General features: G+C 44.2%; 1 protein-coding gene across 2 annotated transcripts; it reads right to left on the reverse strand.

Annotated features, from left to right (window-relative positions):
• Positions 1-1,287: 1,287 nt before the first annotated feature.
• Positions 1,288-16,327, reverse strand: ADRA1A (adrenoceptor alpha 1A). 2 transcript variants are annotated; one of them, XM_041475566.1, is made up of 3 exons: positions 15,445-16,327; positions 3,666-4,194; positions 1,288-1,563 (listed from the first exon to the last, which is right to left on the reverse strand). In XM_041475566.1, exons 1-2 carry the CDS (start codon positions 16,325-16,327, stop codon positions 3,683-3,685), a joined length of 1,395 nt encoding a protein of 464 aa, XP_041331500.1. In that variant the 3' UTR covers positions 1,288-1,563; positions 3,666-3,682. The 2 variants fall into 2 exon arrangements, with proteins under 2 accessions (XP_041331500.1, XP_041331499.1); XM_041475565.1 differs by lacking the exon at positions 1,288-1,563 and having other exon boundaries at positions 3,145-4,194.
• Between the last annotated feature and the right edge of the window lie 1,487 nt (positions 16,328-17,814).

Consider the following 17,814-nt stretch of genomic DNA (forward strand, 5'->3'; position numbering starts at 1 on the left):
TTGAATACCAACTGGCTTTTCTCTTTGGCTCTGCTGTCAGAAGAGATCATCCAGGAAAAATTGGTGCCAACACCCTGTCTCCTTGAGTTCGTTTTCAACATTGTCTTGCTTATCCAAACCACATTAAGACAGGAAAGAGGGTCAAGGTATCTCTGGGTAGGATGTGGAGTTAATTACCCAGTATGAATTCAGCCTGGGACAACTGAAACCTTGCTGGATGAATCACTGAGTTGCTCTGTGCCTCAGTAGCTTTATTTTAAAATGTAGTGCCTAATAAAACCCCAATGAGCCATGAGCAACAGTAGCTCAAGGCCAACAGGCACACCTAGAAATGGGCACTTCCGCTTCAGCAAAGCAGTAAGATCTTTTTTAACTGACTTCAATCAGTACAAGTTGTTGCAGCCTGTCAGTGTTGCCTTTCAGAACATTGAAAAAGTCAGGCAGGGAAATTTTTAAAAGAATCTTTGTGAAATCCATTTGCTTACTCCAAGTAGAGAAGCAAGATATATTCCTGCCTTAATCTTTCTTCTTTTCAGTGCTATGGATTTCCAGTACATTAAGGCCTGGCAAAGGAGAATATTCTTTTACACAACGCACAATTTATCCTTGGAGTTGGCAGAGAGAAATAAAGAATATAAAAATGAGAAGACATTTATTTGGATAGTGGGCAGAACTTAAATATTTTGGATTTTAAAAATCTTGCAAAGTACACGAAGCCTCAAAAACAGCAGAGAGTATGTCTGAATTGACTGTGGAAACTGGACTTTCGCTACCCTGGGATGAAGAGGGGTTAGTGATCTCCTTCACCTCAGCCTGTGCAAATTAGGATCATCTCTGTGATGCTCCAGCTATCAACCCTGTGCAGCACAGACTGTGCTCCACCCAACATGGAAATCTTGGCTGTCACTCCAAAGAGAAAACCCTGACCCGAGAGGATGGTGGGATGTCAGAGCCATCCCTTGGAGGTTTCAGGCAGGAGACATCACTGTCAGGTCAGTGTAGATCACTGGATGTGGTTTTGAGGGGAACTCCTGGCACTCCACTGTGCTCACTTTCCATCTGGCCACTCTGCTCTCTGCTCTGTGCTCCTGCAAGGTCTCACAAGACAGAATCCTTATGCTGGGAAGGTTTTACAAGTGATGATTGATGTCCAGCCTCTGGGAAAACCTCTTGTTCTGTTCATGCTTTTAGACAGACAGATACATTCAGCCTCTGTGACTGCAGCTCTTTCACCAGTGCCAAATTCACTTTAAATAACAGGAAAATATGGGCTGCTTGAATCTGCACTCCTTTTTTTTCTTCTGTTTCCTAGATCTCCTTCTATGGTTTTTGCGACTTCTCAGTCCAAATACCCACCAAAATGACAAGTGCCAATGACCCTTCTTGCAACAAGGGAACAGGGCAGTTTTCCTGCAGAAATTCTCTGAGGGAGCCAAACAAATTATGTGTTTGTTGTTGCTGGCAAACCTGGCAGCAGCAGAGGTGTGGCCGGGACCAGGCTCACCTGATGCTGAGGACTAGGAGCTTTTCAGAGTCACTGGACACAGCGACATTCTTTAGAATCTGTTTGAGGACAAAAAAAAAAAGGATGAAGATGAGACCAAAACTTCATTATTCCAACCTCTGTCTCTGCCACGCAGGAGAACCGTGCTACATCCATGTCCATCCTGACACTGCCAGCAGTAGGTTGACTTATTTATCTTCAACTTACAGGGTCAGATTATATTGCTGCATCAGAATTGCTCTGGAGTTTAATTAATCCAGTTGTGGAAGCCTCCATGTGTAGCTCCACAATAACTCTTTGCCTGACACTGTGAAACCTCAATAAATCTGAAATTACTGCAGCAACCCTGTGTAAATCTCCCAACTCCAAAGAAGATATGGCAAAAAGGGTCTTATTGGTCATAAAACAAGTATTGGTTGTAGAATAAGACAGGATTGGGCACCAAGAGTGTGCAGTGAAGACTTTAAATCTTGCCAGTCCTGCTCAATTTAAGAAGTGTTTTTTGAAAATGTTTCAAAATTCAGGTTTTGTCCAAATACATGTCCCACATATTTGAACCCTGTGAGACTGGGAACCTTGGCCATGAGTCTCACGTGACTTTCTTATGAGATTTCCAGCTTGTGTCCTTCTGCTCTTGGCTTGAGCACCATGAGAATATTTTCTTACATGGTAATTCCACACTTCTAGCTTCAAATTCTAGGCCTGAAGAACCTTAAGTGTGAGGTGGATTTCTTATTTGAGCTAAAACTGGGATCATGCAACAGATTTGTGTTCTGTGAGTGCATAAATAAAAGACACAGGAGACAAATCCTCCTGACATTGGGGACTTAATACTGAGCGAGAGATAAATAAGCAATGATTTCTCATGAACACCAGCAAGGTGTTGTTTCAAGACCCTGTCCTGTGATAATGACCCTTATCTTGAGCCGTTTCCCTTTTCAAGGCAGTGGATCTTCAGCACAGCAGCTGACACAGACAAGAGCAGGGGCTCGTGTGTTGTTTCAAGGAGCTGAATTCTTATTTGGCAGGCTCAGGAGGAGTTATGTCAAGAGCGGCTTATTTCTAATATTGTACAGAGAATTCCTCCCACTATTTCTTCCAGATGCTGGCCATCTCATTTATTTATTTATTTGGATTAGCTGTATTAAAATATAACATGCTTCCAAATTCTTTGCTCCCAAATTCCCAAGGGATGGCCCTTTCTCATGGGGATGGACATCCTTAAGCCTTTTAACATGTTTAACTCCCCCTGCTTAGAACAAGGAGAAAATTCCTGACTCCAGAGTACCAGGATCTCACAGAAAGCTTTGAGCACTTGGTCACTTCCCGACTTGAAGGAGTCGGGAAAAAGAAGGCAGCAAAACACTGGGCAGGGAGACAGGAAAGATCTGTAGTTTTTCCAGTGACTGTGGCACTGATCTGGCTATTGAGAACCCAAGCAAAGAACTACTGAGCCTTTCAGCAGGTTACTGATGGACTCAGAAGATGAAAAACAAAAGGATGAATGCAAGTGAGTTCTTTGAGCCTTGTTTGATAAGGACTTACCTAGTTCTGAGTTTTATTAGACCTGCATCGAGGCGCAGGGATCACCTGAACAAACCAAGTACACATGCAAATTTTCGTTTGGTGTGGTGTGGAGATTAGGGAGGATGATTGTACAAAAAGGAAAAGTTCTCCTTGGTCTCTGAAGCTTAGTGGAGTGCAGTCACTTGGATCAAGTTTTCCTTGTCAATGGAGTTGACTGAAATCCACAGGTGAGGTTTGGCTTTATGGGGAGGGGTGGAATCACAAAATGGCTCTGAAGGTGGAGCTGCCACAGAGTGTCAAGGCTGAAATCAGCACAGGGTCTTTGTGGTTCTCACTTTCTCCTCCACTGCCCCTAAATGAGAGCAGTGTGAACTTGAAAGGAGGAGAATAAAGGGATAATGCTTTTAAATGCCATGGAAACACCTGGCAGATGCTGGACTCTCAGAATAACATCCACTGAAGCCATGCACTATCTTTGAGGGGCTCCATTCATGCACCCAGCACTCACAGACATCCTTCCTCTAAAGATTTGGCCCTGTTTCACTTGTTCATACCTGGATCCTTTCAACTGTCATGCCTATTCCTACTTCCCCATAAAAAGAGTGACATCCCATGAGGCCCCCAAGCTGCCAACCTGGTGCACCCAGCCGGTTATACATCCTCCCCACTCTCGCTCAGGGAGATTGAGTGGATTTTAATGGTCGGCACTTTGCAGTTCTCATGGACGAGACTCCCTGAAGTGCCTGCACAGCAGCATTCCTGCAGGAACCCTTTGCTCTTGGCTTTGGCACCTGTGCAGTCTTTGGAAACGGCATTTTTGGTGGGCACGCCCTGCACGGCGGAGAAGATCTTCCACTCGCAGACCCCGTCTGACTTGGAAATCTTGTAGAAAGTTTCTCCTGATCCCACGGGGATCCGGACCACCCCTTTGCCACTCTCCATGCTCTGGCCTGCAGGATGGTTGAGGTTGAAGCTGGGGGTTTGCTTCATTGCTGGCTGCTTCCTCAGGAGGCACTGAGCTCTCAGGACGTTATGGAACGCTTTCTTGAACTCTTGACTTGAGCATGGATAGATGATGGGGTTGATGCAGCTGTTTAAATAACCCAGCCAAAATGTTATTTTAAAAAGTGTGTCCGGGGGTTTGATTGCAGGAAAGAAAGAGCCTAAAATGGAAAATACGCAGAGTGTTAGGGCAGAGGCAGTGAGGAATTGCAGGTAACCAAAGAAACTAAAACACTGGAAAAAATAAATAGGATTCTGTTCCGTCTTGAAAAAATTATGATTGGAAACACAATTCCTGCAGGAACAAGTGTTTCAGGATCTGTGGTGTCATGCAATTGCATGGATGTTCCATCAGAAATAAGTCAAGAGAGCTATTTTATAATTACAAGAATTATATTCCCATTTGTCATGGATTGACACTGGCACAGTGCCAGTGCCCCCATGAGAGGTTTATTCCCCAAAAATGGTTACTGTGAGATGTGACCCGGGAACAGAACAAAGCAGGCTCTAACTTGGGAGAGGTCTGGTCTGCTCACCTGCCGGACTCCAAAGAGGAAGTCTCTCTGCGAGTGCTCTGCTTTTAACCCCTGTGTGTTCTCAGAGGCGTATCCAAGTCCCCAGTGGCCACACCAGGTGCCAATCTGAAATTTGGCCACTGATTGGTTTGACCATAACTTCCCAAACCCTTACTTCCGGGTCAAACCATGACACCATTTATAGCTAAAGGGGCAGCCAGAGGGCTGATTCCAGGGATAGAGGAAAATTTCTTCCTTAGGGACTCCTAATTCAAGATTAATTACCTAAATGACAGCAATATCTTGGAGGTCATCATAAGGGGCTTCAGATGGCAAGAAAATCCCACCATTTCAGAAGGGTTAGAGAAAAAAGGGGTTAGAGTTGACTGTGTTACAGCTAAAAGTCTTTGAAATTATGAAGTTTTGGGTACTGATATTCCCTGAAACCTTCAGAAAATCTAACTATCCATACCCTGCCTCATGGAATGCATCTAAATTTGAGAGAAATTAAAGGAAAGTTTCCTTCTCATATCAAGGAACACTGGGAAGGTTCTCATAGGCAGCCATGAGATGTGTGTATATATTTTTTAATTTTAATTTTTAAAAAAATTTATTTATATACACACATATTCTGACACGTACTTGCAATGTTACCTTCCAAAGATGATTCAAAGAGCAAGAACTTTCTTTGCTACTTCCTTAGTAAAGAAAATACTTTGACATTTCTTTTTCTATAGAATGATGAGTTATCTGCTGATTTAAAATCTTGCAAATGTTTTTCCTGATGCCAAATCTTTGGTTTTATTAAAAAAACCCAAAAAATCCCAGAAGCAAAATTGACTTGTTTTGGAATTTATACTCAAATTTATAATTAGCAGGACTTTTAGCTCTGACAAATTCTTGTCTTCATGTTTCCCCTGGAAAAACTGTAAGCATGTGGAAAGAAATACTGTGGAAGGTTCAGGCATCGATGCATCCATCATCCTCTGCAGTTTAACCATATCTGGGAGCAGCTCCTAAGCTTTACAGGGATTGATCTGTTCCCTGGACCTCTCCTGGCCGAGGAAAACTGATAATGCCCTCTGAGGATGTTCTGATTGAAATCTGAGAGCTGCTCAACTGCTCGAACCTTTTTCCTCAGTCTTTGTCAAACAAAGCTGCAGCACTTGCAGCAAATGCTTTCAAGTGGCCACAGCAATTCTTAGGGTGGTTTTGCCTGTGTGGGAATGCATCAAAATCCTGCCTGGGCCAGAGGCACTCCTGCTGCAGGGTGATTAATAACCTGCTCATCCTGCTGAGCACGGGATCTGCAGGGAAATGTGGAGTGATCTTGTGGTGGCAGCAGCTTCTGCACCCTGAGCAGAACCCATGGCCCAGGGACACTGCTGCCAGGGAGGGGACAGGACACGGGGCAGGGCGAGAAGCCTTGCAGGAGTCTCTGACCTCAGACCAGGTGGTGTGTGTGTGCTACAGCAGCAGAGAAGTGACACCAAGTCAGGATCATCACAGGATGGTTTGGGTTGGGAGAGACCTTAAAACCCATCCAGTGCCACCCCCTGCCATGGGTAGGAACACCATCCACTATCCCAGGGTGCTCCAAGGCCTGTCCAGCCTGCCTTGGACACTTCCAGAGATCCAGGGGCAGCCACAGCTGCTCTAGGAATTATGTCCCAGCCCCTCTCCACCCTCACAGAGAGAAATTCCTTCCCAATATCCCCTCCACCCCTGCCCTCTGTCAGTTTGCAGCCATTCTCCTTGTCCTGTCCCTCCAGGCCTTGTTCCAAGTCCCTCTCCAGCTCTCTTGGAGCCTCTTTAGGGGCACTAAACTTTTCCCAAAGCTGTCTCTTCCCCAGGCAGTGCAGAACATGCCACAGGAGCTCTGTCTCTGTACTGGGGCAGCTGAACCTTTGATTGCAACCTCAGATATGACATGGGCACAAAGCATGGGTCTCACTGCCTCCATGGTAGCTTCTGGTTGCTCCAAGCTGGACCAGGTAGAGCAGTTTCATTATTACTTTCAATGTCAACTAGATTTTAAGACCAAAAAGGTTTTGCTAAAGAAAACAAATGCTGTTTTGCAGTGAAGCATAAGCAAGCACACATAAACACAACCTAAATTTTTTCTCAGCAAATTAAGGCTTCTCTCCTTTAGTGAAAAACAACTAAATAACATTCTCAAATAACTTTCTGGCTGAAGTCATTGGCAGATGAAAAATAACGAAAGGCTTCTAAATGCCCAAATCATGCTCAATTTTTTTGTTTGTTTCCTCATTTAAATGAGGTGTATCTGCTGCTTTCCCATTTTGTGGTGAGAGAAAAAGTGAACCAAATCCTGGTTTAGGGAATCAGCTGTGTGAGGTCAAGTGTAAAAATGGGTAAACAATAACAATTCCTGTTTGCTGCAACTCCCCGCTCTCTCCAGATGGAATGCAATGGCTGTGCCAAAGTCTGATAAAAATAGAAAACAGCCAGTGTCAGAGTCTGTCCCTTGCTCTTTTTTTGGGGTGGGATCTGCATGTTAATTTATTAATGTAGCCTTTTTTGGTTCATCAGTGGAGACACTCGTTGTTGCCTTGGAATAACACAGTGAAAGAAAATGAAGGAGCTTTAACAGCACAGAGAATTTGCTATCTACAGATCTCACTAAACACTGACTTTCAGATAATCATGGAACGGTTTGGATTGGAAGAGAAATGAAAAGTCATCTAATTCCAACCCTCTGCCATGGGCAGGGACATCTTCCACTACGCCAGGGTGCTCCAGCCTACCCATAGACACTTCCAGGGATGCAGCAGCCACAGCTTCTGTGGGAAATCCATCCCAGTCCCTCACCACCCTCACAGGGAGGAATTTCTTCCCAATATCTAATCCAAGTGTACCCTCCTTCACCTCAAAGCCATTCCCCCCTGTGTTATCAGTGCGTGCCCTGGTAAAAACTCCCCCTCCGGCCTCCCTGTAGGGTGTGTTTGACACTCAGGGGCCACCGAAATATCTGTCCTTCTATTGCAGCCACACAGTTACCTCTGTAGCTCAGAAATATTCCCTAATCTTTCCTGTTGGCTACCCGAGTATCTAGGAATAGGGGGAAAATATCTTATTTTCCAAATCCTTGAGGAATGATGTTCCTCCCCACAGAATCCTAAGAACGTGTCCCTTTCTTGCAAACCTTTAATATTCACTGATGTTGTTGTGATCAGTCTCAGCGGCTGATGGATCTGGTAATGAGCAGGAGGCATTTTCAAACCTGGTAACAAAGTAGTTTGTTCAGTGCTGAGCTCTCAGAATGGACAGCTCAGGTCAGATGAACTCAAAGGAGAAATAAAGCAAAGATTTTGTGGTTTTTTTTTAAAAACAATGACCATAATTAATAATGAGATTAAACAAGAGTAGTGAACTATCTCTTTTTTAGGGTGTGTGGTACACGTTCCCTACAGAACAGTAAGCACAGGGAAAGCCGGTGGAGCTGGGATGAGCATTTCCATTCAATCCTTGGCCATTTGGTGACTGCCAGTTCATGTCAGTTAAAGTTTGGACACCTGGACACCACCAACCAGGGCTGAGAAAGCAGAATTTTTGCACCTAATTCTCAGAGCAAATTTTTCTAGTCCTCTCACTCCAGACCAGGTGGAATCACAGGTGCCATCCAGGTGTCCTATAGGAGAGTTGGGCGGTGAACAGCAGCTAATATATTAAGTTTTCACCCTTGAAATTAATTCTCTATGCTGTTCACTGGCCTTAATATCTTCTTTTGCACACTGTCAGGAATTAAGTTGTAAGTCGTAGCAAACCTGATTAAAGTCTAAAGGCATCACCTTACGCTGTCCCCCTGCAGTCTGTGCTGGAGGAACAGTAAAAAAAGCTTCAAGTGGTGTTTTAATGCATTTTGAATCATGGATTGAGTAAATGACACTGCAATTCCTGCTTTGTTTTCCAAAGGTTGAGGAGACTCAAGTGTCAGTAGCACAATACAATTGCTTTTTGTAAAAGTAAATAAAATAAAATGTACTGTGAGCCTCCTGAGATCTTTTGCCATTACGTATTTCATCACTCTTCCCTGGAAATGTCAGGATTGCATTTTCTTCCCGCATCTTTTATTTTCCTGTTTGTCAGCTGGAAGTTTCTTCCGCTCTGAGAGGTAAGTTTGCCACATCCCTCCCGGTGAGTAAGTGCTAATTCATTCTCAAAACTGTAATTTGACTTTGTCATTTGTCACAAGAGCTGCCTGATTATGGGTTGTTTAAAAACCAGCCCTGATGTCATGCTTCATTTCACTGATGGACAGCAGAGAGGGTTTTGGAACCTGCCAGACTGTAAAAACATGTGTTATTTACTCTGCATCATCAGTGCCAGCACTACAGGAATCAGATCCCGTATATTTGTGTGACCCATGAACCCTTTGGGGTGTTAAAAACCATCTCAGCTACAAACCCATGTCTGCTACAAACCCATGTCTGCTACAAACCCATCTCTGCTACAAATCCATCTCTACTACAAATCCATCTCTACTACAAATCCATCTCTGCTACTGAATCTTGCAGCTCTGTATAGGTTTTCTGCTTTTTCCCCCTCTTTTTATTTTGTGTAACTTAAATATGGTGACTGAGGCAGACCACAGAGGTCAGGTGGGGGTGATGCTGCTTCAGTGTATGGGGGAGATCAGGGTTGTGTCCATAGAGAATCCCAGAATGGTTTGGGTTGGAAAGGACCTTAAATCCTACCCAGAGCCACCCCCTGCCATGGCAGGTACACCTTCCACTATCCCAGGGTGCTCCAAGCCCTGTCCATCCTGGCCTTTGGGCACTGCCAGGGATCTGGGGAAGCCACAGCTTCTCTGGGAATTCCCTCCCAGACCCTCCCCACCCTCCCAGGGAACAATTCCAATATCCCATCTAACCCTACCCTCTGGCACTGGGAAGCCATTTCCGCTTGTTTTGTAATTCTCTTGTCCCAAGTCCCTCTCCAGCTCTTGAAGCCCCTTCAGGTTGGGAACAGGAAGAGTGCTCTGGTTACAGGAAACACAGCTCAAAACTCAGGTCCTGGGATCTGCCTTGAATCAGTCAGTCCAGAGGGCAGCAGCTCTTCCAGAGCCATATAGACCCAGAGGATGAAGCACAGAGGAGCAATGATATTCCAAAGGAAATTAACTGTGTGCCACAGCCTCCCTAATCTCTCATGGCTCTACAAACATTGATAAACATGCTACATTTTGTGTTTCCAAGCCCAGAGTTATAGCTAAACTTTATTCCCTAAGACAAGTGTTCTATACTGCATCTCAGGTCATGATTCAATCCACCCTCTGGAGAGTGTATTTATAAAAATAACTATATATAAGTATATATAAGATACACACACACACACACACACACATATATATGTTGCACAGACATTGAAAGCTGCCCCCTGTACACACATGACCTCTCCTGTATGCTCTCATTGTTCCCTTATGGGAAGTATTTTTTATGGAATAAAAAATAGTATCAAGGACCCGTTGGACAGTAGGAAATGATCCTGGACTCTGCACAATCCAATTAACAAAACCAGTGCAGAAAAAGCAGTGATGTGAGGAAGTCTTGCACTTTCCAGCTGTGCCTCCCCAGGGCCTGGAATATTGTGGCTATTCCTGAGGGAAAAAGAGAGGGACTTTGTGCTTGGTTGATGCTGATGCATAATAAACAGACATAGAAGGAGGAGTGAGTTTGTTTTCCCTCCCAAACCCCTGAATTCAGCTCTGTGCGGCACCATGAGGGTGTCTGGGCACAGGTGAGAGGTGAAAAGGTCAGGCAGCAGGAATGGGTCATTCTGGGAACACTGCACTGATGACTTGGATTATTTCAGACCTAATTTATGCTCTGTTTCATATTGTACCCACTTAGGATGGATGATATTTCTGGGAAATGTCTCAGCAAGCAACTATTTCCAGATTTGCTGTGGGCAGCTGCAGATTTAGAAAGCTGATAAAAAACCATGGGAAGGTAAACTGAGGTTTTGTTACCCGTGTGAACCCAAACAATCACATTGTTTCACAAATCAATGTAATTGTCACTCCAATTCCAGTTCCCAAGCTCTTACTGCAGTGGAATGGGTCTGGATCCCATTGCTGACATTTTGGAGATATTTGATATTTGTCCTGAAGCCCTCACTCTTGAAGTAATTCATTTAATATAAAATAATACTTTTCCTTTAAATATTAAAAAAAAAAAACCAAAAAAAAAAACAAACCAAAAAATAGTTTGAGAAGCTGGGTCAGTCTCAGGCTGCCTCATGAGTTTGTTGTCTGTCATGATTTTGGAATCCTTGGAGTCAGAAACAAGAAATTATCTCCTTCAGCAAGAGCCAAGTACCTCTCCCATTATCCAAATTGCAGACAAATCCTGACATTTGCTCAGTGGGGTGGGAGGATCACTCACCACGGCCTTTCCATCACTCCCCAACCCTGAATTGTGCTGTGGCATTTGAGAGCGAGTGAAAAATGACAATCCTGCTTCCTTTACTCTGGGGACTTGAAGGTGGTGGCTGCATGACAAGGGATATTCTGAGACAGGGACGAGGCTCCTGTGGCAGGTGACACACACGGGAGAGCCACGGGAGTGGCTCTCAAAGCAGAGCACAGCTAATCGACCTTCCCTCCTTTGTTTTTAGTATAAATGGTTTTTAATATTGATTCCTCCCCACCTTTGCTGTGTTTTCAGTCACTGGGACACATTTCAGGATTTGGGAATGGTGGAGAAATGTTAGCCTAGGGATGTCCATGGGATCTTTGTCATTAGCTGAATTACCAGCCCAGAGCAACAGTGCCTTTCCAGTCTGTGATTATGAAAAATGCCCCTTGTGATCAGCAAAAAAACCCTAAAAAAACCCTTGCCATGGAAATGTCATGTCTGTTTATCTTCATGGCTCAAATTCTCCCCACTCAATGGTTTAACTCACACACACACTTGTGCTCCATGACTCAAGGAGGGCAAGCATCCTTCCTCTCCCTGAGCTGGTATCCAGAGAAAGAGCTGGGGCTTTATTCTGGGGTTTTCGTCCACTTTTATATCTTTTTTTTCTCTCTCACTGAGAGAACACTGAAATATTAATGTGAGGAGTCTGTGTTGATGTGTGTTGCTACTCTGAGCCTTGTGACCCTCTGAGAGGTCATGTTGTGTCAACAGCAGAGACAGAAAAATGCACTTTATTTTTCTGGTTTATATGTAAGGAAAGTAGAGTGGTTCTCTTTGACTCCATTAAAAAAAAAAAAATTACCACAAAATAGTAAATAGAAACCATCTGCAGACAGGATTAGAGGATTCCCTTGACAGTGTTTGTGTCAGTTCACAAGACTAATTTACTCCTAGACCACAAACAGAGACACCCTCCAGCAGATCCTCTTTTTTGCTTTCTTAATCACAAGAATGATTGACAAATGCTAAAGCCCTTCCTCTCCCTTGCACAGTTTAGGATTTTTTCCCCTGTGGCCTCCTAGCTCAGACTTCCCCTTCTTATTTCTTCCAGCTTTGGAAAGCAACACCTACAAGTTGATCCACAGAAAACAGACCACAAGCAAAGCTCTGGAAACTTGTTCTCTTCTGAGAGTTTGTTAAGATTAATCATTAGACCCAGGCCAGGACCGTTTTTGCAACAACCCCAACCTTTTCTTCCATCAGTTCTGTGCATGTTTCACCTCAAAACAACCTCCAAGCACTGTCTTTTATCTTGCTGAAAGGAAACCTTTTGAAGAATTCCCAGAACAACATATAAATGTCTTCCAGTTACAGGACAAGGTCTGTTCTATCACTTGTAACATGAAAACTTTCCATCACTGGGGGCTTTCATTGATTTTTGGGCTCTTCCAGCTCTGAGTCTTTCTACATCTGTCTATCTATCTACATATATCCTATATCCCTTTCTAGAAATTGCAAGAGGAGAACAAAAAGCCAAAAATGCAGGTTGTGATGGGAATGCCAGAGCCCAACAAGCCCTGATTGTCCAGATGAAGCCACATCTGAGCCTCTCCCCACAAACCCCCTGCCCCGTGGCCCAGGAGCTGCTGATAAGCACAGGCTGTTCTCCGTAACCCTCTCTGAGAGATGCAGACAGCCTCAAAGCTGCTTTTTCCTGTCTCTGTTTTGTTATTTTGTGTTTGTCTGGTGGTCACTGAACTGTCAGTTGAAGCTGTCACTGATGTCAGCTCTGCTTGGTTCTGCTCACAGTAATGAAAGCCTGACTTCTACCAGTGGAAACCAAAGCTCTGACAACCTTGTGTGTTACAGAAGTTTTGAAAAGCAAATATAGGCCTCACTTATTTTCCTGCAACAGGATTATAATTTCCTGGTTTTTTCCACAAACTTCAAGCTAAGTGAGAAGAAGGTGTGTTGGATTATTGGGCTGAAGGATTTTGCACAGAAGCTTTGGAATGAAACTTAATCCAAGATACTAAGAGAAAAAAACCTTCCTTACACAGACTGCAACCGGTACCTTTACACTCCAGTTTCAATTAAAATAATTTCTTATATCAGGGATACTCCAGTTGTTTCTCCAGTTATTTTCAGTAGAATCAGCCAACATGGATATTGTGCCTTTCTTGATATCCTTCCATCCGTCTTGCCCTTCCCATACCTACACCTCAAAGGCTTCCACCCTGCTTTATGATACACTTCCGTAAACCTAGCATTTCTTGCTTGGATGCAGCTCTTGGCTGGTAGAGTGGACATTAATGGATGTGGAAATTTTGAAGGTGCTGTAGACCACAGTGAAATTAATCTAGGTTTGGGGAAGTTGTGCTGCATGGAATGATGAGCACAATTGTCTGAAGTGGTTTCTGTAGCAGTTTAAGAGAGTCTGTTTTGTGGGCAATCTGCATTGGGAGTGGTCTGGCTGATGGAATCATGGAATTATAGGCTTTTAGGTTGGAAAAGATCTCTTGGATCATTGAGTCCAGCCGTCCAAGTCCATCTATAAACAATGTCCCTGCATGGCACCTCCACATCAGTCAAATCCCTCCAGAACTGGTTGATGGGACCATGCTTTGGTCTGTCCCATGGCCACAGAGCTACAGAGCTGGTCAAGTTCTGGTTGCCCAGCCATGTATGCTATGAGCCTCCACCAGGATTTCAACAAGGAGGATTTTATACATCTGGAAAGTCAGACCCTGACAGGACCCCAAGACCCTGTCAGGATCACTTCCCTTCACTATCCCAACCGGGCCTGGCTTCAGGCCTGAAAGTGGTTGTGATCTTTTTGAAAGTGCCCTGCATCAAGATGAGTCCTTGGCTTTTTTGAGGACTTTTTTTAGTGCCATTCGTCTGTTTTTTGTCCTTAAACAAAAGCAGCAAATAGGTTTTGAAAGCCCTATAATATATGCTTTAAAAAGGCCCAGTAACTCCCCAAAAAAAGGGGAAAAAACCCTCCAGAGTTTCCTTACAAGAGATCAAAGGAGGATACATAGCCATTCTGGAGCCCAGAAGATTTCTTAAATCCAAAGCAAATTAATTAACAACAGCTCTATGTGGGCAATCACATTTGCAGATGAAAAGTGTGTTTAATGCATTCTCTCAAACCCTTTTTGAGTATGTTTCAGTCATCTTGGCAAGCAGCATTCCAACGTGCTGACATCCTGGCCAGCATGAGCCAGGCCCTGGAGGGCTTCTCCTTAGGAAACAGTTCCAATACAGCACTTCCCAGTATTGACCAAGTGGAAAAAATTCTGAATTTGGGGTTATTTTACATTAGCAACAAATTTTTGTGTGTCTTGATAAATCTTGGTAAAGCCAGTAGAGGTTAATTGAAAAAGAACAGTTATTTATTAAAGTTTTAAAAAATAGAATTAAAAAAAAAAATCTTTCTTTTCATGTTTAGGTAAGGCTGTTTTACCTTTTCTGTATTGTCCATACTGTTGTCATACTAACTAAAGCTTCCATAAAATCTTACTTTATTTTTCCTGTACAGCATAAGCCCTTTCCATAAAAAAAGCCCTGAAATCAAGCAAGTCACAGATTTTAGTTTCCATGTTTGAAAAACCTAATATTTAATGGCGGAGCCCAACTCAGTGTGATGAGCCATGTTTCTCACCCTCAGCTATAGGTATGGAATTAGTATTCTGCTTTTCCATCCTGCAACTGCATCAAAGGTAACTGAGCAAAGTTTAATTAAAATTCTAATTACTTCTTTATATTCCAGCAAAGCAGAACAAATCCCCAGCTTTGCTCCTCTTTGGAATGACAACTGGAGAATAAATATTCACCTACAGCATGGTGGCTGAGCCATTGTTTGGCCAGTGGGCTCAGTGGGTTCCCAGAAAAGCTGCAATCCAGAGCAGTATAAAATCTGTTGGAAGGACCCTCACTGCTGTCTCCTGACTGGCCATATGAAAAATTGCATTAAAAGATTAACTTTTTTTGGAGTTATGGTATCTCACAGGATGAATTTCCTGATAGGAAGCGGATATTTTTTTCCTTGGAGTGGGAATCATCAATGCTGAGCACTCCAGGAGATCTGTGAACAGCTACTTCAACCCTGAATGTATTTATATTATGACCTTTCACATGTTTAAGTTGCCTGGCTGCAAACATAAACACACAAACCCCTAAAGATCCTGCTCCTATAGGAGAGATGGTCACAAATATCTGCTCTAGTTCACGAAAGAAAATTTTATATGTGGAAAAAGTACAAGATTTCTTCCCTGGTTTTCAGAATTTTGTTTCTCCTCACCAGAGACCAGATTTGGTCTAATTTAAGACTCGCGTTTTTTTCACGGTGCCTGCTTTGTGGTGGTGAGTGTTCTGCTTTTTTGACAGCTTTGCAGTACAAAATAGTTCCCTCAGAGCTTTTCTGATTGGCATTACCACACCCAGCCACAAGCACAGCCCTCCCTGCCCAGAAGGTGCTGGAAGACACACAGGGGTTAGCTCTACTTACCAAGAGGCATTACTACAAAAAATGGGAGCCAGCAGAGAACAAAGCATCCCACAACTATTCCCAGGGTCTTGGCAGCTTTCTTTTCCCTGGAGAACTTGAGCAGGCGCACAGAGAAGTGGTGCTTGCTCTTGGGGTTGGGTGCAGATCCGCTTGCACCACGTATGTTTTTGCAGTGGATGCGGAGGGTCACCTCCTCGGAATGGGATTTCTCTGTTTTCAGCCCAGAGGTCAGCCCTTTGTTTTCCCTTTTGGCCACCACATAGACCCGGCAGTACATCACCAGGATGATGATCAAGGGGAGGTAGAAGGAGCCCAGCGCTGAGAACAAGACGTAGCCAGGCTCCTCGGTGATCTGGCAGATAGTCTCATCCTCTGGGGCTGGCTCCTTCCAGCCAAAAAGGGGCCCAATAGAGATGACCAGGGACAGTGCCCAGACACACAGCAGGGCCAGGAGGCCCCTCCTCTCTGTCACTATGCTGGGGTACCTCAGTGGGTAGCTCACCCCGATGTATCGGTCAATGGAGATGATGCAGAGGCTCATGATGGAAGCAGTGCAGCAAAGCACATCAACAGCTGCCCAGATGTTGCAGAAGATCCTCCCAAAGACCCAGTAACCCAAAATCTCCATGGTAGCTGAGAAGGGCAGGACGGTAGAAGTCAGGAGAAGGTCAGCTACAGCCAGGTTGATGATGTAATAGTGGGTGACACTCTGGAGGTGTCTGTGGCAGGCTACGGACAGGATAACCAGGATATTACCCAAAACCCCAAAAACAATCAGCCCCCCTAGAATAACACCCAGTAAAATGGCCTTGGAAATGTTCACAGGCTCCACAGAGTGGGTGCAGTTGGAGCACTCGGAAGAGTTTCCAGGGAGGAAAGCCATGGCTGGTAATGTCCATGTGAGGCTGCTGAACTTCACCCCCTTTCCAGGCAGGAACAGTGACAAGATCAGGAAGGTCCTATAGGCAACATTTGCTTAGCCTTGCTGGGGAAAAGAGTTTTGAAGAATGTTTTAGAACTGCAGCACCGGCAGCAATGAGAAAGATCCAGAAACATATTAGAAAACCTACCTTTGCTCCTAAGCTTTCACCAGAACAACATGGTTGATACTCACAAGTTACTAGTCAAATTTAACTCATTCTGCATTTTCCTTGGCGTGCACAAGTGGGGCTACAAAAACCTGAGGCTGTTTGTCCCACTTTCCAGGGCTATGTGATGAGAAATACTGGAGCTGCAGGTTAAAATAATTTCTGTCTTTTGGGGAAGGTTCTGTATTTAAGGAAAATAAATATTCCAAAGGGTCTCCAATTTAGCTTCTCCTGAGAGGAAATCACTGATGCTTTTAATTGCCTGGTGTTAGTCCTGATTCTGCCTTAAAAATGGCTTAGAAACCTGACTGGGTGGAGGTTGCTGCTGTGTCTGCTCAGCAATTTTGTTTGAGATAGCCATCACTCCCCATCCAGGGTTTAGGCTGTCAGTCAGAGCTTTCCATATGTGGAGCACTCATCAGTTGAGGTCCTGGGATGCAAATTAAAGCTCATATACATCATCTCCTGGCTTGCTCTGAGGGGAAGAGTGGAGTTTGCCGTGCGCATAGGGCCATGCTCTCGTGCTCTCTGCAGATCCTCACCCCCCTGGAGAAGACAAAAACAGGAACAATGCGATTCCCAGAAGCCACACTCGCTGCTAGGGTTCCCATATATGAATAGAGCAGGAGGCTATTTTAGGGTGCTTTCCTCAGGCTGGCTCCAGCCAGTGGAACCAACCTTTTCCAGCCCAGCACTGTTTAACAGCAACTGAGAGATCCAAGTGGGTTTTCCTGCCTGAATTTTCCCTTCTTTATGGGGCTAGGCATCAATCCTAATTATTAGCTCACCTGTAGAGACCAGTTCTAGGAAAGACAGAAGCCTGCAGGACACAATTCAGGACAATACAGACTGTGCAGCAGATTTAGAAGCCCAAAATTTAATCTCAGGTTTCTTTATTAAGTGAGACTTTTCCCCTCTAAAATCTTAGTCCAGCTGAGCTGACAATTTTGAAAATCTATAAGGAAAAGCAACTCCAAAGCCAAGCAGAAGACGTTGCAAGGAGCAAGCCTCCTAGTGAGTGACACAACATTTCAGGGTATCTGGAAGCCAAGCTCAGCCTTTGCTGACTAAATATGGAGAAAAGGTACCTCAGATGGAAAAATGAGGATTAGCCTGGGAACCGAGACCTGGGGGGCACAGAGAGGAGAGCTGCAAGTGGGAGCTGCAAAACCTTTCCCAACATCTCCATATGGATATAGAATTTCCATCCCAAATATTAATCAGAGGTGAAAAACCACCACTAAGACTGTGGCTGTAAAACCCCAGATGAGGAAGGACTCTC

The sequence above is a fragment of the Pyrgilauda ruficollis genome, unplaced genomic scaffold (genome assembly GCF_017590135.1).
Source record: "Pyrgilauda ruficollis isolate IOZ18807 unplaced genomic scaffold, ASM1759013v1 scaffold352, whole genome shotgun sequence".
NCBI lineage: Eukaryota > Metazoa > Chordata > Aves > Passeriformes > Passeridae > Pyrgilauda > Pyrgilauda ruficollis.

Coding starts and splice junctions, on each gene's coding strand:
- ADRA1A (XM_041475566.1), bottom strand. CDS start 16,327: ATGGCTTTCCTCCCTGGAAACTCTTCCGAGTGCTCCAACTGCACCCAC. Junction 4,195..15,444: donor TTTTGTAGTAATGCCTCTTG/GTAAGTAGAGCT, acceptor TTTCCATTTTAG/GCTCTTTCTTTCCTGCAATC.